Source organism: Equus przewalskii, chromosome 18 (assembly GCF_037783145.1).
Source record: "Equus przewalskii isolate Varuska chromosome 18, EquPr2, whole genome shotgun sequence".
In the NCBI taxonomy this organism is placed as follows: Eukaryota; Metazoa; Chordata; class Mammalia; order Perissodactyla; family Equidae; genus Equus; species Equus przewalskii.
Window position 1 is genome coordinate 46,941,949 of NC_091848.1, and position 22,352 is coordinate 46,964,300.

Genomic DNA, 22,352 nt, shown 5'->3' on the forward strand with positions numbered 1-22,352 from the left:
CATTGATATTTATCTACAGATTAAAGACAGTTGCCCTTTCCTCATCTGTTGAGGAAGTGCTTCCTGTCACTCATTTTCTCCATGCCTCAGACAAATCCCCACTGCTTTAATGACAATAAGCATTCTCATCTTACCATGACATGATATTTGGGAAGAAAAATCTGAATCTTTTACATAAAAGAAGTTTCATAATCACAAGCAATGAAAAGGGAGAAAATGTATACTTACCATAGGTACTTTTTACCATGAATTTTCTGAACTTGATTTGATTAAAATCTCAACCTAAAGATTGCAACAAGAAAGGTTTCTTTAGAGTTTAATTGCTCATTTCACTGAACTTTGAATGAGAAAAACCTCAATGTGGGGCAAAAAAGGTGGTAAGTGGAAGGAGAAGTTAGGGACTGAGCTGCTTTGCAGATCACAGCACTTGAAAGTGAACAGCCGCTGTGACAAGAAGCAAAACCACAGAGCAGAGTACCACGTAGTGTTTCTGTTCACTTTGTTTCACAAACTCTTCAGGCTCTTTCTACTGTCCTCTCTCCCCTCCTCTCTCTTTTTTATTTGTTTCACAGATGTCTCTGAGGTAGGTAAGTTGATTCAATCCTGAAGAATTCAGGGGAGGAACGGAAGCCATCTCCTTGAGAAGTTTGTCCATCCTTGATATACACAGGAAATGGAGACATCATCTGCCATGCTTGGAATTGGGAAATTGTTTTCAGTCTTCTTCCTAATCCCGCATCTGGGCATCTGGAGTATTGACGGTAAGGCAGCTACTTACATTGTGTCTTGTTTTATTTCTCAGAGGTGTGGGAGGCAATGTTTTCCTTTGCTGTTCTCAGTAGAATGTAGTGTTTATGTCAAGTGGATAATGGCAGGTGAAACGAAGTAGTTAGATTTTCTCACTGAAGACATTACAGGACATAAACCAAATTAGAACATGGTATTCAAATTGTGGCTTGGCTGATTTTCTTAAAAAACATGTTCTGATGGTAAGAAAAGAGAATTGGGCAGATGTTACAAATAGTTAAGTTCAAATTTATCACTATTACCAGCAAAAATGCCCTGGATGCCGTACTGTTGAGTAAATAGCTTGTTCTTTCCAAACTGAGGTGGGCAGAGAGCTGTAGTGCTCAGCTGTGTAGGCTAGGTGTTGGATAACTGGGGTTATAGCTGACTCCAAGGTTACTCTTTAATAACGTCACTAAATAAAAACTCGTGACTTACTTCAGTGGGCTATGTGCCTTGAGACTACTGAATGAGAAAATGCTGAGAAATGCGGGGTGGGAGCGTTCTGTCTTTGCTTCTGTTATGTTGAAAGAGAATGGTTCCTACCTGGGTGCCATTTGATACAGAAAATAGCTTGGGTTCTGCATAGACGATGTTTGGCTTCTTCCGCAAAGATTTTATGCAGGCAAAAAAGCAATTTCTTCCTTCTGGTGAGTTCACTTGCTCCCTGACATTGACACAGGGGCCTGCTTCTCGTAAAGGGAGGAGGGCTCTAAATAGCTCGCAGAAATATCTGATTTTTCTCAGGTCTCGTTTCAAATATCCTGCCTTATTATCCCCCACACGTACTCTTATCGGTTTGTGCGCTGTGGTTTTAAATCGGAAAATATGGTCACTGAAATCCTATAGAATGTCATCTTCAGTTCTAGAATTGTATGGTTTTGAATTTGTCTTTGTGGTGCCAAGATGGCACAATTAGGTACAAAACAAAAATGCCCTCCAATCATTTAAGCATTTTTATGTTTGCGAGTATTTGATATTACATTGACAAGGTGCTTCGATGGCTGACTGGATTTTTCACTTTCCATCAGATGCCTACAATCACATAGCTGGAGTCAGACATTATTAAACAGAATTCATACCAACTTGGAGAATATGTAGACCACTCTCTGTGAAATGGAGTAGAAGAATTTTCAGTGCTATATTGCGCTGGAGTAGGGCACAACTTCTGCTCCTCCTCCCAATGTGCTTACAAAAATGGACTTGGCTGTTAGGACTGGGTTCATTTACTGGCTCTGCCACTTACTGTGTTATCTTGGTTAAGTTTCTTTTCCTCTCTTATCCTTGGTTTTCTCATTTGTAAAGTAGAGAGAATAATTGTACCTAAATTATGGGCCTACTGTGAAGACAATAAATGTAGCAAAATGGCTAGGGTGCCTGGCAGAGTAAGTGCACGTAATGAAAGCTTGATAAGTGTTAATGGCATTTTTGCTAATATTCTTTTCTCCAAGCCACTTCCATAAAATTCAGTTAAATGAGAAGTCAGTTTTAACGTTGTCATTTAAAATAGTTCAGTTTTTAAAACTAAAATAAAATGAATAAATGAAATATATTGCACAATATTTCAAAATATAGTGAATCAAATTATTTGGAAAATGAAAATTCCTTTGTCCCAGAAAAGCCTTGAAATGTTTGACAAGATTTATTCTCCCACACAGAGCTGATGGCTCTATTCCCTAAAACCACATTAATTTTAACCTTTATATCTCGAGGATTTCCTATGATTTACTTAATTACTGAATTATTTACGCTGGCACAGTTTCAAAATAATTAAAAGAAATTTTTTCTCCTCCTCTTCAAAGCAATGTGAGAGCTGTGTGCCTCTTTTCAGAGATGAGGCTGCTTTTGTAACAAGGTTGGAAAAAATGTAATTTCTACAAACGTCCTGCTTAAGGTCCTTCTTTATAATGGAATTATGCTTGCTTGCTTTTTGTGTTTACAAAACAAATTAGAAGGAAGTCTGCCCCTCAATATCTGGCCTACGATTTCTGTCCTGATGAAAGTCATAGAAGTGTCAGCACCTTCCCTTCATGGACAGATGGGCAGATTATGCGGGCAAGAACTAGGCTGCAGAAGAGACACCGTGTCAGTTGCTTGCCTAGTCGCCGATGAGCTGCTCCAGTTGTGAGGCCCTGGACCCCTTGTTCAGTCGAGGACCAACTGAGAGTTCTACCTCCCAGGAGGCAGGAGCATTGCAGTTAATGCCTGGCATTACATATGATCTAGAATGAAGGCAGTAGGAAATTTCTGATGGATCACTGCTTATTCTGACGAAAAATAATCCTAATCTGGTCTAGTACCAGAGGATGCTTATAGTTTGGCTCCCTTGAGAACACAGTAGTTAGGGCCAAGTGTCCATTTGGGTCTTGCCTGTGTCCTCTTTCCCCTTTACTGCGATAGTTCCTCATGGTGCATGGATCCACACTCCACCTCCCACACAGATTGTGCTGCTCCACCACCAACTGGCCATATCCTTGGGTCAGAGCAGACATGTTATGGCAGTAAGTGCTCTGCACCTGTTTATCATTCCTTGAAGTTCTGGTTTGTAGCACGGTGTCTTTATCAGGCTTATTTCCATGGCTTGAGCTATTTGTTCCTATTGAAATGTGCACATGGTATGCTAGAGATACAGCTCTCTGTCTTCTGCCAGATGCCTGTGCATTGCTCTTACAAAAATGCCTGCCACAAAGTGTGACTACCTTTTACGTAAATGTCTCGGAATACATTCTGCAGCTACAGGATTTCCTGGATTAAGGCATGAAAAGACTAACCCCTGTGCCGATAATAATGTTGACTACGCTTTCGTAACACTGACAGGCTCTTCAATGAATTGCTGCTTCCTCTGTCTCACTATCAAAATTTCCTTTATTGTAACGTTGAAATCAAATGCTTTTCCTTCTGCTTTACTGGGACTTTCCTACTTAATTTCCATTATTTGTGTTTCACCTTCACTTAGAGTTCAAAATTGTTGAAAGGAAAATGTCTACGGGCATCTTTAATCAGATCCAAAAATGAAATCCACGTTTTGCATTGTTTCTTGGAGAGGCAGGGTGGAGTGGTGAGGATCAGAGACTCCACAGCCAGACTGCCTGGATCACTGGCCCACCTCTGCCATTTACTGGTTCTGGGACTGTTACCTCTCTGGTTCTCTTTCCTCATGTAAACAATGAGGACATGATGATGTAGACTTTATAGGGTTATTGTGAGTACTAAGTGAATTAATTCTATGAAACACTTAAAACAGTGCCTGATGTATCGTTAAGTGTTGTGTAAGTTTAGCTAACAATGGGTTTTTTTTTCCCTTTTAGTCCAAAATTTAATTTGCTTGACGATTCCCTTAAAATAGTTTTGGGAGACTGTCTTTCCTTTTGGGTTGACAAAAGTAGTCTATAAATAACTCTGGAAATTATTACCCACTATCACTTCCAATCCCCAAGAAAAGATAATAGAATTTTGGAGTCTTGCAATTTGAGTTATTCTGTCAGTGAATTGTTGTATCATGTTCAATTTGCTTCACTTTTCTAATATTTGCCATTCCTTACCTCAAAATAAGCTCAATATTATCCACCTTTCTGGTATCCTCTTGAGGTCATAGACTGTGATGTACACGATTATCTCTATAGAAGAAATTACGTGTGTGCGTGTGTCTATGTGTACACGTGTGGGGGTATCGTTTTAGTATGCTCAGAATCTAAGCATGTGTCATTTCAGGTTCACTGAACAGAGTCCAGGAGAGTGTTAGAGGGGCCATGTAGGCCAGTCATAGGGAAACTTCAAGTTTAGCTAGTGGAGCTCTCTAACTTCTCCTTTTCTCCTTCCTGATGGCCACCTGTATCTAAAGAACACAATCTGAAACTCACATATGTCACCAACAGCCCATTGTCCAAAAGTGGCTGTAACGAAGGCTGGGGCATTTAAGTTCCAGCTTGGTGGTTATGGGCCCATTTAATTTTCTTCCACAACATTAGAAGAGGAGAATTAATATTTGGGGACAATTGGCAGTTTTTACCCACATAGATATTGTTAAGTATCTTTTAGGGCTTTGAAAATGCCAATGAACATCTTATGTGATCTCTGTAGAGTGTGATCTCTGTAGTAGAACATTAGGAAGGTGAAGAACTATCTGGGAAAAGAGTGGGGATGGACTTTCTCTGTGTCTTTCCCATAACACACAGCTTACATTTTACACTGAGCATCATAAGTAACCACTCTATCACTGAAGGCAATATTTAGAAATATCCATGTTGGGTTCTGATAAAATGCCAAATGCTCTCTTTTATGCTGTTGTCCACAGCTCCTAAAGGACGCTCTAGGCTTTTTCTGACCTGCTTTTCTTCCTGAAGGCACTATGACCAAGGTGGAGGGCCTAGCATCTCTGAAGGACAAAGCCCTCCGGAAGAGGCTGTTAAATCTTCCCTGACCAGAATGAATCTCTACATTGTCAACATGAATCAGTGTTCTTTAGGGCTCATTAAACTGGCTAAAAACCTTTGCTACTCCAGGGAGATGATTGCACATTGCCCAGTGAACACTCCTCCAGATGCTCAACCTTGTCACCTAGGGTGGGCAAGAATCTAGGGGAATGGAACACATGTGAACCCTCTGACCTGAGGAGACAAAGGAAGTGACAATAGGGAAGAACTGCAAGGGGACATCTGCCACTTGGTAGAAATGTAATTAAAAACTGGTGAGAGAAAGCTCAGAGAAGTACCCAAAGGCAAAGATTTTATTACTTTCGAGTTTTGACCAAGGCCAGCCTTGCTGGTTAGTGTAATTCTGTAGGAATTCGTCTCTCAGATAAAAGGACATTTTTCTATGGGACGTATTGCCTTTTGTCTATTATATTTGTTTGTCTGATGTATGTACCAGTCATTATGTATCACTGCTGATCCCCGAATGCGGTGGAGAGTAACTGTTCAGAACAGAGGGACTTGGGGCGGACTTTCTGGGTTTCCATCGTGTCTCTGCCACCTACAGACTTTTCTCAACTGCTGTGTCACGTCCCTAAATTCCTCTTATTTAAGAAATAATAATACCTGGCATTTATTGTTTATCATGAGCCAAGCATAGTGCTAAGAATTCTTCCTGTGTGTTCCATTTACTTTCACAACTACCCTGCCAGATAGGGGCTTATGCTTTGGAGTTAGCCAGGCCCAGGTTCACGTCCTGGTCCTGGCTCTGCCTCCCACAGGCTAGTGATCTTGAGCAAGTGGCTTAGCTTCTCTAATACTTGGTTTCCCCAACTTAAAGATAATAGAGTCAGCCCCAGTGACCTAGTCGTTAAGTTCCACATGCTCCGCTTTGGTGGCCTGGGTTCGGTTCCCAGGTGTGGACCTACACCATTTGTCTGTCAGTGGCCATGCTGTGGCAGTGGCTCACATATGAAATAGAGGAAGACTGGCAACAGATGTTAGCCCAGGGCGAATCTTCCTCAGCAAAATATATAAATAAATAAAAATAATAATCATAACTACCTCATAAAATTGTGAGGATCAAATGAAACAATATATGTATGGTACCTAAAAGTGAATAGCACATAATAATAACTCAAAAAATATTAGTCATATCCCTAATTTCTTCTGGCCAAGAGGATCTAGAATGGGTCTACAGCACTTTGATAATGCAGGGTGCGGTGCGCCTGTGGGCACGTGGCCATGAGTGTGAAGCAGTGATTCTGGAGGTGGTCTCCTACATGTGTCGAACTACCCATGTGCCATCCGACCTGATGATCACTAAAGCTTTCTGCTTGCCCTGTTCTTTCCTATCTCCAGGAGAAGAAATGGCACAGGTAATTTGTGAGATTTGCTAATTATGAGACAACACCGTGGCAAATACTAGAATGACTGTTTCAAGACAAATCAATTTCAGAATTATCCCAAACAAGATAAAGCAAAGAAATACGTGGCTTAAAGTCTTAAATTGCTCAATGTAACTAGATTGGACAGATAGTCTTCAAATTTTCCCATGAAATAGTCATATCACACTATGAGAAATTCCAGTCTAGAAGAAATAGCTTCAAAGTGTGCTAAATAAGTACTATATGAAAACAAACGTAAAGAGAAGTTTCACATACCATTAAAAAGAGACTTTTTAAGAGAAAATAGTAATAGAAAATGGTTGTGAAAATTCAATTTTCTTATTTCAAGGTCTTTGTTTTTTAAGCAAAGGGAATAAATATGGATTCATATCCTGTATATTCTTGGTGTGAAGTTAATTCTTTCCAGTTCCATTTTTGCTAAAGGGATTTTATATTATGTGAATGTCTCTTTCTCTGTATGTGTGTAAGTTTGTGTGTGTGTGTGTGTGTGTGTTTTAGACAGAGAGAAGGTGCCTACCTCTGTCTAAAGACCAATATCAGACAATATGAACGGAGAAGAAGAAAAACTTAAACTATTATTTCACACTGCTTCTATGGCTGTGATCTGTATTACAGTATGTGTTGTTTGTCGGGTAGATGTTTGTTAACATCTTTCATCTCACAGCAGGGACTGAGGCTGTCAGTTTTCATTATAGCCTGAGATCACGTCACAAGGTTTTCCTTAAACTAACCCTTTACAAAAGAAGTTCTGATTTTAACATACGTATGGGTGCATCAAATTTCCCCAGGTTTTCCTAGCGCTTCTGGGAATATCTAACATGTGTACTGGGTTTGTTTACCACAGAGTTAAAGTAATACGTTTAATCAACAGTACATAATACTATATTAAATTAGTGGTGCCTGTATGAGGTGGAACTCCCCCACCCTCATCTGATGTCACCGTGTTCCCGATTTTGTGAGTCTATGCCAGCTGGCTTATAATGAGAAGTATGCCGTGTGTGCTTTCTGATGCTGTGCCTGTAATTCTTTAAGGCTATCCTGGTAGATGTCCTTCCAGGATCTTTGATGTGTGATTACGTGGATGTTGTTGCTGTGCATGGATTGGCCTTAACTACGCTCAAGCCCCTGGCTCATGGGATCCTGAAACCCACACCAATTTGCAAGGGAAGAGGCCTTATTCCTCTTCTTGGTAGTCGTCATATCTCCCTGCCTTTCGTTAAGCTAGCCCAGTAAAGGAAGACCAATTACACCACCTGCATCCTCTGGAGGTCTGTTTTCCTCCTGAGTCTGAATATTCTCTCCTTCTGTAGCCTCCTTACCGCGTGCTGACGTTTTTTTTATTTGTTGTTTGTCTACCATAGTATCTTCTTTTTTTCTTAAACATTGGCACCTGAGCTAACATCTGTTGCCAATCTTCTTTTTTTTTTTTCTTCTTCTTCTCCCCAAAGCCCCCCAGTACATAGTTGTGTATTCTAGTTGTGAGTGCCTCTGACTGTGCTATGTGGGACCCGGCCTCAGCATGGCCTGACGAGCAGTGCCGTGTGCGCGCCCAGGATCCGAACTTGCAAAGCCCTGAGCTGCCAAAGCAGAGCACGTCAAATTAACCACTCGGCCATAGGGCCGGCCCCCGTAGTATCTTCTAATAGAAGCTAAAATCCAGGTTCTCATCACGGAAAATTATTCGTCTATTATACCTTTTGTAATCATTTTAGTTTTTCAAAAATTATTTGTTTACACTTCTATGTTCAACAGTAACTCTTAAATCAGATTAAGGCAGTCTACATTCATTAGTCATTCATTTCTTTCAGCATATGTAACTAGCCATTTTGAACTTTTCATAATATGTGAGGATTTTTCAGTGGAGAGATAGTGAAGCTTGGTTGGGATTTTCTTCCTGGTAAAAGTTATAATCAAGGCATATGCTCTTTAAAAATAAGAAATAATTGTATTTCATATAAGATTCATAATCACAAATCTCTTTTATTAAGAGCTAATAGGTTTCACAAATTGCCTACCTTCTTCAGCTCCTGATGGTATTTATAACTGCAACTCCCCTTGCTCAGCTGGAAGGTACTGGATCATGCAGTTGTTTGCAGCTGGCATGTCTTTCTGATTGGCTGATCTGTGTCTGGGTGACCATGGAATGTCATTTATTAATTTTTTTTTTTTTTTTTTTGGTGAGAACGATTTGCTCTGAGCTAACATCTGTTGCCAATCCTCTTCTTTTTTGTTTTTTATTTCTGCTTGAGGAAGATTAGCCTTGAGCTAACATCTGTGCCAATCTTCCTCTATTTTGTATGTGGGTTGCTGCCACAGCATGGCTTGATGAGTGCTGTAGGTCCATGCCTGAGATCCAAACCCATGAACCTGGGCCGCTGAAGCAGAGTGCACCAGCCTTAACCACTATGGCATGGGGCCAGCCACTAAATATTTTGACTATCACCCCTGAGTGGACATAAATCAGGTCTTCCCACACTGCATACTTGTGAGGTCTAGTTTGTCTTTAGTGGTTATAACTTAACCACTACTGGGTAGGTTGAGAGTACATACATTTTTCACCTCAGTGCCTTTTAGCCCATCTCTCTAAGGTTCAGCTGCGGCTGCTCTGTGCCCTTAGTGCACAAAGAGCATTAGTCAGAGTTGTGAGCAGGACGTTTTTCTCTTCATGAAGCCCTCTGTTCAGTCTCAGAGTCCTTCCTACCTTCTCACTTTCACACTTTTTCTAAGGCTGTTTCCTCCTGCAGAGACAAGTACATCCCATCCAGAGGGTTGTAGACCAGAGAAGAAGACAGATGCATAAACACATATTTAATTATGATAGAGTGAGGTGTGTCCCATAAAATAGCATGGGATGTCCCCCAGGCAGAATGTCAACATGATTTGCGTTGCTGGAGCACGGGGGTGGAGTGAGTGTGCCTAAGAAGGCAGGGGCTAAATGCCATTTGATGAAGTCTGGACATTTTCTTGCAGGTATTAAAGAGTCCCTGAAGGGCTTTAGGCAAAAAATCTTGCAATTGGATTTTCACTTTAAGAATACAAACTGTTACAGTGATGTGGAGAATGGATTGGGATGGAGACAGGGGAGCAAGGCCAAGTTTGGAATGTAGAAGACTATTGGTAGGCTGTGACAATAATCCACATGAAACAGAATGAGACCCAAATTAAGGCAGTGGCATGGAAACAAATTTGAAAGATACTTTGAATGCTGAATCAACTTGGTGACCGATGGGATGGAGAAGTAAAGGGGAAAGAGACCAGCTTGGCTCCCTGGTTCTGGCCCCTGTGATTAGGTAGGTGATGGTATTACACTGCGATCATGGGAGGACTAGGTTTGCCCCAAGGTGGGGTTTGGGACAGAGAAGATTCAGCCTCCTCCATGGAGCCTTTCCTGATTGACCTAGCCAGAAGGAACCTCTCCCTCTTGGAGATTTGAAAGCTCTGAGAGATTGCATCTTATTTAAGATAACCAAAGAAAAATCTGATGGGAAAATTGAAGAGCAGCGTAAGCCTCTTTCTGCATCCCCTTTGCGCTAGAAGCTGTTACATTACTAGTCATGGACAGTGGGCTATCTACACCCCAGGGTGTGTACGATAAGGGACTGCATTGTCTGTACAGAATTTAAAACACTCAATGCTTGGTCTACTTTTAATTATCACCATGTACCAGCAATTCTGAACGATATCAGTGATAGAATACTCCTCCTCTTAAAAGTATTTTTGGTCTAAGTTCTAAATAATTACTAGGGTTACTGCTGGGTTTTAATAATATGTATGTAAGCTTCAAATTAGCACATTTTTTTAGTACTTCTCCTTTGATAAACAGTGCCTTATATATGAAAGTTAACTCAGAGAACTTCCTACTTTTAGAGCTGGCCCTGGGCACGTACAAATTCAGCTGCAAGTGGCCATTTCGAGAGTAAATTCACAGTGTTCAGAAATCACTCAAGCTTGCTCCAGGCAGTTGGTGTCCCCAATATCTGCGTTTATACATGTTCCTGAATTTAAACAGTAGATTTTAACTAAACAATATCCACAGTGATTATAAAGCCAAAGAAACACAATGCAAGTGGCTTTATTGCTTTCATTCTATGCAATCATTTTAAATATTTACTTTTTTACAATTTAGAACAGTGAAACAGTAGGAACTGTGAGGTGTAAGTTTTTATTAATTAATATCTTTACAATTGAAATTGAAATGTATTATTCCCTTTAAAGTGTTAATTGTTTTAAAATTAAAGAACGAATCAAGAGAATAAAATTTACATTAGTGGTACAATTTTGTAGTTGCCTAAATTGTATCTTTTGTAGAATTTCAGTTTCAATAAAATTTGCTTGTTGGTTACTGGAAACTTATTTATATAAATGACTATGTCAGACGTGTAACTAAAGGATCAAAGTTCACATTATCCAGGTAGATATAAAAATTACTAAATAAATAGCTGTGCATTTTTCCTTTTTTGTATTCTAATATTATTTTTCAAATTTTGTTTAACTTGCGTGGTTTTATATATGGAGTCCAACAAAAGAAAATATTCACTGTCTGTGTTTCTTTTATGGCCACTTTATTGTCTGTTTCATTTCATGATCATTTCTGAAAATATTTTTCCATATAGAGAAGAGGGTTGTAAAAATAATGCTGTCTGGATATCAAATATGCTAGCTATGTCCTGGCCATGGAAAATACATACTGTAATAATACAGTAGTGGTTTTCACAAGAATTTTTAAAATGAGAGGCTTCCTAAACCTATAGTGACTTAAAAAGGAATGCCTCATCATATGAGAGTCTGGGGATGGTGGAGCCTTCATCCTTTTACTGCTTGTATTTATTTAATTATTTTTAGCATTGAAAATTCCCTACCATCAGATATGAATGTTTGAGGAAAATGGCAGGAACAATGACATCAGGGACAACAATAACTAATGTTGGCTGATAAGTCACAGCCAAAGCAGCTGTCACCTTCATCCCTATTCAGACAATGTTTATTTGACAAGATGAATTTCCTGGGAACAGCTTTGGCTATCCTAAGTGTCATGAGATGGATAAACATTATTTAGGATGAGCAACAAAGAAATGTCAACATACTCGTCAGATGGGAAATTGGAATTGTGCCATTTAGCTGAGTGCATCATTCCTGCACTCCAAACATCAGTTTTGGTCTCAGGGTGATGCAAGTGTTAATACCTTCTTTGTACAAAGAGGGAGTACTCTTGATGACTTCTATGCCCATTGGCCAGCCTGCATTCCTCTGGTCATTCCTCCATGCAAGAAAAATTCCTATGCCAGCCAATGTGACAGTCAATGATCCTCATCCTGCTGATAAGAATATGCAAGAACCGCAGTGATGTTTCTGTAATGCCACTGCAAGTCAGTGATGTGGTCAGGACTAACAGCCAGCTCTCTTCTCCACTCCTAACCCACTTGGTGCATTCCTCCCAAGCTAGAAGTGGAAGGCATGTTCAATTGTGCTACTAGCATTGGGTGACAGCTCGATGGCTAAATGAAAAGGTAACACATTGTAATGGTGAGACTTAGAAGTGATTTTATAGTGTCAGTCATACACTGAAGGAGGTGAAGTTGTGTAAGAAATCGAGGACCAGTGAGAATGGGTGCCTATCTCACCATCACACAATATGTTTGCATTTGAATAGTCATGTTCAAATGAATATTCTCGTTTTTAGCTATTTACATGACCTTTATAAATATCCCCAAAGAATCAGGCTTTGTATTCTCACATGGATAAGCAAAGTTTAAACTTCTCCCACCTAATGCTTATTTAATTTATTCTGAAACAACCATCGGTCTCCTACAATGCCACTATTTCAGAAAAGCATGTTCCAAGTGTGTATCAATTCCCTGAATCCGCCATGAGATTCTTGGCCTCTCTGCATTTGCCCTTCCATTATCTCAGTCTTAAAATGACTCCCTGTCCCATTCACTGCTCTGATTATCAACGAGCTACTCATTCACTAATGTACAGCTCAAATATAACCTTTCCATTAAGATGTGCCCCAGTAGTCCCAGCTGAAGTTAATCTTCTGCACACCTCAGCAGAGTTTGCACTTGTTTATGGTGTTATTTCATTCTCCCATTTGTCAAGCATCTCTATTTCTCATTAGAAGGCAAGCCCCTTGAAGGAAGGCACCTTGTCTAATTTATTCCTACACCCTCTAACACCTAGCGTACAAGATCCTTCTGAAGCTTACTTTCAGTTTAGATAAACTGGAAGAAAAAAAAGAGTGGTAGAGAGTAAATTTATTCCAGAAAAGTGGCCTTGTTAGTTAATCTTGTCTCACCAATTAAATGACAAGCTCCCTGAGAGCAAGAAGGTCTTTGTCGCTAACGATCTTGTTGTTTTTCACAATGCTGGCATGGTTATAGGGTCCACAAACTATGACTGACTTATCCAAGTAGGTGAAAGTGAGGTTAGGAGGCTGAGATAGGCTACTAACTTGGTAGAGAAATGGACTTCTGGAAACAAGAGTTTCACTTGGCCTATCTACCTCCGACCATATTGCTCTTTTTGTGATAAGTCTAACCACATCCAGGTGTTGTATTGGTAGGCACTTCCTTTTGGTAAATTATCTCATCCTTTCTCTTCAATTTTTTGAAAACCTCATCCTCATAATTTAGCTTTTAGTTTGCTTTCATTTTTATTCTGAGTCTTTAGAAGCAACTGAATTAGGAAGGATTAAAGTGAACTTGTTTGAGGTCTCAGAGCAGCTATAATATATAAATATGCAGAGCTTCTAAAAGTTTTCTGCAGGTCTTTTGTCTCAGTCTGATTCCTGCAGACTCAATCAGGTTATAATTATTCTGAGAAGGGACTGATGCGATGTGAGCAGAATTATAGTGGGAGATTTATTGAGTGGTAAGAAAAAGCTGAAAATGAGAATATTAATGCTGGCAAGGATGTAGAAATAAAGTGGCACCTTATGTTACGTAGACAAGTACGTGGAATGCAGGGCTGAAAGTTGTCCTCTGGTTCAACATCTGACTAGCTCTTAGCCCTCTTTGTCTTTAAAAGAGAATTTTGGCTATAATCTCAGTCATACTTATGTCATTAAAACCTATGATACCAGAAATCTATTAAGAAGAAAGCTTGAAGATTATTGAAAGAAATGCATGAAGGGAATTGATTGGATATATTGCTGAAAAAGAAGTTCAAAAATAAAGACAGAGCCAAGAAAGAAGTACAAGGATGTAGGAAAAGAAACTTAAAGAGAAAACACTCTTAAGACTACGTGTTTAGTTTAACGCTACTAGAAAAATAAAGAGATATAAATCACTACAAAATCCTTAGCTAAAGGGAATCATGGCTTCTTTTAGTTATTTTATTTTGCCAGTTCTGGAGTAGAATATTCTATGATTTACATACACTCATGATGTAACTGATGCAAAAAGGTTAAGTAGTTGTCAAATTCGTGCCACTTCTCACGCTCATTTACGTGAGTCTCAAAGGGCCAATACAGTGCAGCATTGATCAGAGAATGAAAAATTCCACATAAATGCATGTTCTAAGGAATCGGGGTTTGCCGCTTTGGAGATCAAAACGTTCTTTGAAGTAACCATTTCTGATGAAATTCTTTGTAAAACGTATTGAACACTTCCTTGTTTTTAAAAGTGGATATATTAAACATAATTTAAAGTTTTATTCTTGGTTCAATCTTATCATTATGAACGTAGTTATTATTCTGTATTATACAACATGATTACGGCCTCTGGGCTAATTAGGATATGATAATGAAATTGTAAGAATTACATATAAAAATGAAATAAAATTTGGATTTTGCTATATCTATTTTGTTTGCTTTTTCATGTATTTTAGTTCTCAGTTATACTCCAGATGTTGAAGTTATCATATATACTTTCATAAGTTAAGGATAACAGAACTTATTCCACTATACAGAGAATTAAATTTTTTTTCTGTGCTGCAGATTTTCTATACAATTGGCAGTTACTAATTGATGGTTCATAGAAGATAATGGGAAAATCTGTTTCCAGGAAAAACTCTCCCACCCAAACAAAGAAAGGCATATTTCCTGTATGTTGGGCCAGTAGGCAGAACTTCAAAAAGAGCTGGATCACTGCTTCTCCTCCCACTGGGAAAACAAAAAAAAAATTCACATTATCGCAGACCATCTTATCTTCAGACAGTTATCTTGAGTTGCATGTCTCCTACATGGAAAAAGTCACGGAAAAAATTGCAAAGCGATATTAAAACCACTGGAAAGCAAGTAAAGAAAAATTTTAATGCCAAGTATTATAGGGAAATAATTGTCTACAAAATTTCTCTCTCACTCACTGGAGTATACCAGAGCTAGTAATAGAAAATATGATTACTGCTCAAGAAATGTTACAGAGGAATGGCTAATGAATTATAGAATAATGGACTCCAGTATGAATTTAAATCTTGATTGTCGTAATTATTGACATATAATTTTAGGCAAATTATTATTTCAGTTTTCTTATCTGTAAAACAAAGTTCATAATAACATATATTTATTTCATTGTGAGGATTAAATGAGTTAAAATATTTAATGTGTTTTTAAACAACCCCTGGGATATAGTAAGTAATTGAAAAGAAACTGTTATTATTATTTGTACTAGCTGAAAAATAAAATATAATTTTATAGGAATAAAAATATCAACAATATTTTGGAAATTGAGTAAATTATTGAGTAATTGAGGAAATTATTTATTTTATTCAACAAGTATTTATTTGGTGCTAACTGTGTGCCAGACACTCTGTTAGTGAGGGTTAATTACTGGAAAATGTTATCTGGGAAAATTATAGAATTATGCTTGAAAAATCTTTGTTGAAGTGGCAAATGTCTCTTCCTTCCAGAACAGATTTGATTTTAATTTTGTTTTCATCTTTCAGGGGGAAAATCATGTGATATACAGCTTTACATTAAGAGGGACTCCCTACACACTGTCTCAGTTGGGAGTCCATTGCAACTGAAATGCCCTGTATCATACTGTGCAAACAGACCTAATGTGACCTGGTGCAAGCTTGAAGAAAAAAGCTGTTCATATCTTAGGAATAGACCTCAGACGCACACAAGTTGGGAAGCAAAGGACAATATTTCCATTTTTGTTCTGCATTTTGATCAAGTCCTTGTTAGTGACAATGGATCATACCGCTGCTCTGCAAATATTCCACCTGGAGTCATTGAAAGCCACTCAATAACCGTTATTGTGACAGGTGAGTTCTAGACACTGAGACTACCTAATATTTTTCTCATTATGTTTCAAGGAAAAAGAGGACCCAGATTCTCAAGTGATTATGTTAGATGCTGAACTCATGTAAAACATCAGAATACTGCCACACCTCACAGATTGTGATATAAGTGCACATACATGTCTGTGTGTATGTCTTGGGATTGAGTGAATTAGAGAAGAGCAGAGAAAAATATAATAAAAGTTATTGTTCTTGCCTTTAGGAGGTATAAAATTTATTTGGTAAGTCCAAAAATAGATCACTGAAATATGGAAAAAATTACAAAGTGAATACCATTAGTAGGAGACAGCTTTCTATTCTCTGTTTTTGTTTTCTTTTTCTTTTATTTTTCCTTCTATTTTTCTGTCCTTGACTTTTACTGATACTAATTCCTCAAAGTTATGTTTGTGGAGCTCAGATAGTTACATACTTGTCAGTAGTTCACAGTTTGCACAGAGGGCAAACAGAACACAAATAACCTGACTCCTGATGAGTTTTAGGAATATTGATATCTTTAGTTGCCTCCCCAGTCCTTCTCCATAGGCCCTCAATAGGCTCAAACAGCAGAGGATGGACTGATTGAGGTTAAGCTGGGCAAAACAAGGCTAAATGAAACATGGAAAAAAAATAGAGAGGAGTAGAGGAGAGTAAAAATATATTTGGTTAATGAAAATCCCACAGCTAACATCATACTCAATGGTGAAAGACTGAAAGCTTTCCCCCAAGGACAGAAACAAGACAAGGATGTAGGCTTTGCCACTTCTGTTCAACACTGAACTGGAAGTTCTAGCCAGAACAATTAGGCAAGAATAGAGAAATAAGAGGTATCCAAATTGGAAAAGAAGAAGTAAAATTACCTCTGGTCACAGATGGCATGGTCTTATATATAGAAAATCCTTTAAAATCCACAAAAACTACTAGATCTAATAAATGAATTCAACAAATTTGTTGTATGATCAACAGAAAAATCAGTAGTATTTCTATACAGTAGCAATGAACAATCTCAAAAGGAAATTAAGAAAATAATTCCATTTATAATAGCCTCAAAAAGAATAAAACACTTAGGAATGAATTTAACCTAAGAGGTGCAATACTTTACACTGAACAAAACGTGGCTGGAAGAAATTAAAGAAGATGTAAATAAATAGAAAGACAGCCCATGTTCATGGATTGGAAGATTTAATATTGTTAAGATGGCAATATTTCCCAAAGTGAACTACAGATTCAATGAAATCCCCATCAAAATCCCACCAATCTTTTTTTTCCAGAAATGGAAAAGCTGATCCTAAAATTCATATGGAATTGCAACAGACCCAGAGTAGCCAAAAAAATTTTGAAAGAGAATACTGTTGGAGGACTTAACACTTCCCTGTTTCAAAACATAATACAAAACTACAATAATCAAAACTGTGGTAGTGGCATCAGGATAAATACATAGATCAATAGAATGGAATTGAGAATCCAGAATCAATCCATACATCCTTGGTCAACTGACTTTTAGCAAGAGTGCCAAGACCACTCAACGGGAAAAAAATAATTTCTTAAATAAATGGTGCTGAGACCATTGGATAGCCACATGCAAAAGAATTATTTGGACCTCTATTTCACACAATATACAAAAAATATGTAAAAATGGATCAGCTATTTAAATATAAGAGCTAAAAGTATAAATTCTATGTTTATATAAAGCTAGAATACTATGTTTCCTTAGAAGAAAATATAGGAGTAAATCTTCATGATCTTAGATTTGTCAATGGTTTCTTAGATATGAAGTCAAAAGCATAAGTATCAAAAGAAAAAAACAGATAAATTGTACTTCATCAAAATTAAAAACTTTTGTGAATCAAAGGACACTACCAAGAGAGTAAAAAGACAACACATAGAATATGAGAAAATATTAGCAAATCGTATGTCTGATAAGGGACTAGTACTCAGAATATATAAAGAATTGTTACAACTCAACAACAGACAAGCAACCAAGTAGAAAATGGGAAAAAGATTCCAAATGGCATTTCTTCAAAGAAGATATGTAAATGGCCAATAAGCACATGAAAAATGCTCAATGTCAATAGTTATTAGGGAAATGCAAATCAAAACCACGAGATACCAGTTCACATCCACTAGAATGACTAGAATTGTGTAAAAATGGAAAATCACAAGCGCTGACAAGAATGTGGACAAATCAAAACCCTCATACATTGCCAGTGGAAATGTAAAATGGTACAGCTGCTTTGGAAAACAATTTTCCAGTTCTTCAAAAGGTTATATATAGTTGCCACAGACCTAGCAATTCCATGTCTAGGTAAATACCCAAGCGAAATAAAAATACATGTCCACGCAAAAGTTTGTACATGACTGTTTATAGCAGCACTATTCACAGCAGCCAAAAAATGGAAACAATCCAAATGTCCATCAACTGATAAATGGATAAAGGAAATGTATATCCACACAACAGAATATTATTCAGCCATAAAAAGAATCAGGCACTAATACATGCTACAACGTAGATAAACCTCAAAAACCTTATTCTGAGTAAAAGAAGCCAGACACAAAAGATCACATATTGTATGATTCTTTTTATATGAAATATCCAGAATAGGAAAATTCATAGAGATTGAAAGCGATTAATGATTAACAGAGACTGGGAGAAAGGGAGAATGACGAATGACTACTTAATGGGTATGGGGTTTCTTTTTGGGGTGATGAAAATGTTCTGACACTAGATAGTGGTGATCATTGCACAACGCTGTGAATGTCTCAAAATACTACCGAATTGCACACTTTAAATTATTAAAATAGTAATTTTTATGTTATTTGTATTTTACTATGATAAAAAAATATATTTGAATCAAAAAAGATCACCTTTTAATTATAAGAAATGAGTGGAGTTTCTTTTGTGGCCCATAAACTGACCTTGAAGGTTATTACAAAAGAGAAATATCAAAGAGGTTTGGTGCAGTGGTAGCGTGTCTGAATCTATATGTAGCCTCATTTGGTTACTTCTATGGACTCCATTTACTTGGATGCATACATTTTGTGTTTCTTGAAAATTAATTTATTATTTTACACGGAGACTTCAGAGTCAGACTTTAAACTCTCTTCAAGTAGCCCAATGAAGCAATCCTTTAAATCTCTTTAAAATCCTTTAAATCATGTTAAGATCTCTGAAAGCAACCTGATGAAGAAACGCTCAGTACTCTAGTGGTAGCTGCAACCCTCTGCTATGAGGCACAGAGATGTAAAAGGGATTTATGGCAGAGTTGGAGACTCTGTATTTGCAAATTTGAGGTCAAACTCAATGCTGTTGCCTGTGACCATTGATGCACTGGCTTATAAATCTCTTTAGAATAGAGGCTTTGTCTTAAACATGTGCTTCTCTACAAATAGATGGTATAGTGTCTGGCACATAGTAGATGCTCAATAAACATTTCTTTGTAAATGAATTAAAGAACATAATCTATGCAAAGTGAAAAAATTGCCTTTAACAACCTGGAGAAACCTTTATTGAGGATGTATGGAATGAATACATTTCTGGAGAGAAATTTCACTATCAATTTACATAATGAGATAAAATACCGAATTTTTTAAGAGTTTTTTTAAGTGGCAAAATAAATGATAAAAATAAGCAAAACTTGCAAATCATTACCCTCAGAATATTAATTATATTATTAAATATAAAATAATTAAGTGCCCTTAGATAATTTATATAATGTATATTAATATAATATATAATAAAATTAAATGCAGTGGTATTGAGTCCACTTTCCTTGGAAGACAAGACTCCTTGTGTAACTTAGTCTTTCTTCGTGGGAACCAATCCACTTCTGTACAAGAGGAAGGAATTTAGCCAGGGTCAGAGGCAAGCTAATAATTACTTATGGCACAGAATTCTCCCAGGAGTGTTATGGTTTCCACTCTGTCCCATGTTTGCGTTATTCTATGAAGACTACAGATGGTTGTCGTTTGTAAAATTTGCATAAAGGTGCCTGTTCTAGGGATCAAGTCAGGGCTGGAATTAGGATTAAGAATCTGGCTCCCTTGGAGAGGAGGGGCCTAGCTTCAGGGGAAAGGAAGCAGTGTTCTGTCTCAAACCCTGTCCCCTGAGGGAATATGCTTATTAGAGTCTGACTCTTATTAGGGTCAGAGTGTGAAGGATGAAATGTTGAAAGGGAAAGTCTAAGAGCTAAGTAGGAGACGTGAAGGGCCTCTGACATTTTTCCTTGAAGAGTGCTACTCCCCTAATGTCATACTCTCATATCTTTGTTATCACTTTGTTAATTAATGCTCCTGACCCCCTTTGGGATTCCCGGGGACTTGACCTTAGCCTTCTATTCTTGTCTGTCAACAACCTTCCACTCTGTGATTTGTTGCCTCCTTCAGCTTCTATGAGCATCTCACACCTTATTATCATCCTTTTAAATATTCTGATTAATTGTATGGAATGCTTGTCTTTGGTGTTTTGCCATTTTGGTCCACTTCCAGCCAAAACCCGTCCTAATACACTTAACTTGCTTAATAAACTTCTTTCATAATGTCACTCTTTTATTGAGTCCCCTGCAGAGACTCCTCAGTGCTTATAATATTAGGCTCATGTTTGTTAACCAGAGGCTTTCCACAGTCCAACCCCACTGGCCTTTCTGGATTGTTTCTGGATTCCGGATAGAACCTCTCAACTCCAGCCTAACAGCCCTCCTTGCCATTGCCATGCTTCCACCACAGTCCTTCCTATGTTGCTCTCCCCCTCTGTAGGACGCTCATTCGTCTGCCTCCACCTATCAAAATTCCATGCCTCCTGTCAAGCCCAGCTCATTTCCCAAGTTCTTATTGAAGCCTTCCATGTTAACCCTAGGGGGAAGGGATTTCTCTTTTCTATCAATTTTTATGCCATTTAAGGTCTCTGCCTCTCATTCATCACTTACTGGAGTAATATGGGCAAGTGTCTTTTATCCCATGAAGGATTATAATGTCCTGGGAAGTGGTAACTGTCGTATTTCTCTGGTCATCCCTGCTTCCTTTACAAAATTCAAATGAATTATTTAGGAAATGGCTTTGAACTGGGTTTGAATTTTTCCTTTCATGAAGTGATGAGAACAAACATAACAGAGAAAGGGTCAAAGGAAAATTCTTTTTCCTTCTGTACCTGGGAATCCTCAGTAAACTGAATATGAGGTGAGGAGAAAAATATACTCCAGAGTTATATTTAAGGACCATGACTTCTGTCAATCAATTTTGGAGGTATGATAAAAAATATTCCATTTTCTCCCCTTGAAATATCTTTTGAGGATATTGGAAATTTTTCTGTTTGGTATCGTACTCTCCTTTGCATTTTATGTTCAAGTTAAGAATTGATCCATGTAAGAACAGAGCTGTGATAGAGTGAGGGCTTGGATGCTTTGGGAAAAGTAATATTCTCCCAGAATGAAGAAAAGCACTTTGCAAAGCAAAGTCCCAGGGGAAAGGCTGGCAGAGCTGGGATCAGTCGCTGGAACATACATTGACCTATAACTCTATCCTCCCCAACCCACCCTTGGTCCATCCCTGATTAGGAACTTCACAAAGGCAGGTGGCCATCACCTTAGCAGGGAAGTGGGAATGGTGTGAGTGACCAGGATGTGAGAGGCACAATCTTTCCTTCAGCTTGTCATCAAAAGCATCCTTTCCGCGTGGCCTTCTACACTCACTTGGAGCACCTGCTGAATGTGTATATTGTTATTCCAAGAGCCAAACGGAAGCATACAGGCTGTCTTCCGTCCTTATGCTTATGGAGTGGGGAAGAGAGAATGAACACAGACAGATGAAGGTTGTGTTGTAATTATACAGTCTTTCTTTGAGCCTCAAAATAAACCCAGGGATTTACTTCGTGTCCGTGATGTTGAGGTGATGATCTGCCAATTATGCAAATTGCCTTCGAGCTGTATCATTGGATTCTCTGTTAGTGCGCAAATGCAGGAGTTTTCTCAGAGACTAGCTCTGATTTTGGACAGACCTGAGTATACGCCTTCACTGTTTTCACCGCCAATTTCAATTCTTTATCATATTTTTCTGTTTCAGAACGGACTCAAAACAATTCAGAACACCCTCTAATAAGTAAGTATCAAACTAGTCAAATAAAATTAAGGAAACTAGAATGTTTGGTGGCTGGAGAAATAATACAAGTTGGATCTTCTTAACTAGGCGCATTTGTTTGCATCAGGTTATCTGTTGTGGGAACCTTACCACAACATACACTTCCCCGAGACAGCTGTGTCTGTCACTCCTGACTAAGACTGAGTTGCTTGTCCAATCTAAGCAACAGCTGCAGCATGAACAATGCAGCATTTGTTGCCACTCTGAATTACCAAACCTCTATATGCATGGCTCCAGTAGCTCCTGACCACCTTTACCCCAAAACCAAGAATATGGGGAAGTGAATATCTATATGCTAACATATTTAGAAATAAAGCTTTCTTGCATTAAAAAAATTAACTCAAGTATAAAATTAAAGATGTGATGTACTCTGACATTTTCTATTCTGTGTTTCATTTTT

General features: G+C 38.1%; 1 protein-coding gene across 1 annotated transcript in view; it reads left to right on the plus strand.

The window, feature by feature from the left end:
* The first annotated feature begins 357 nt into the window (after positions 1-357).
* BTLA (B and T lymphocyte associated) overlaps positions 358-22,352 on the plus strand; it is a 30,026-nt gene continuing 8,031 nt past the window's right edge. The window contains exons 1-3 of the mRNA XM_008530222.2: positions 358-761; positions 15,488-15,811; positions 21,878-21,913. Coding sequence (XP_008528444.1) covers positions 674-761; positions 15,488-15,811; positions 21,878-21,913 — 448 coding nt within the window. The 5' untranslated portion in view covers positions 358-673. The remainder of the gene's footprint in view (positions 762-15,487; positions 15,812-21,877; positions 21,914-22,352) is intronic.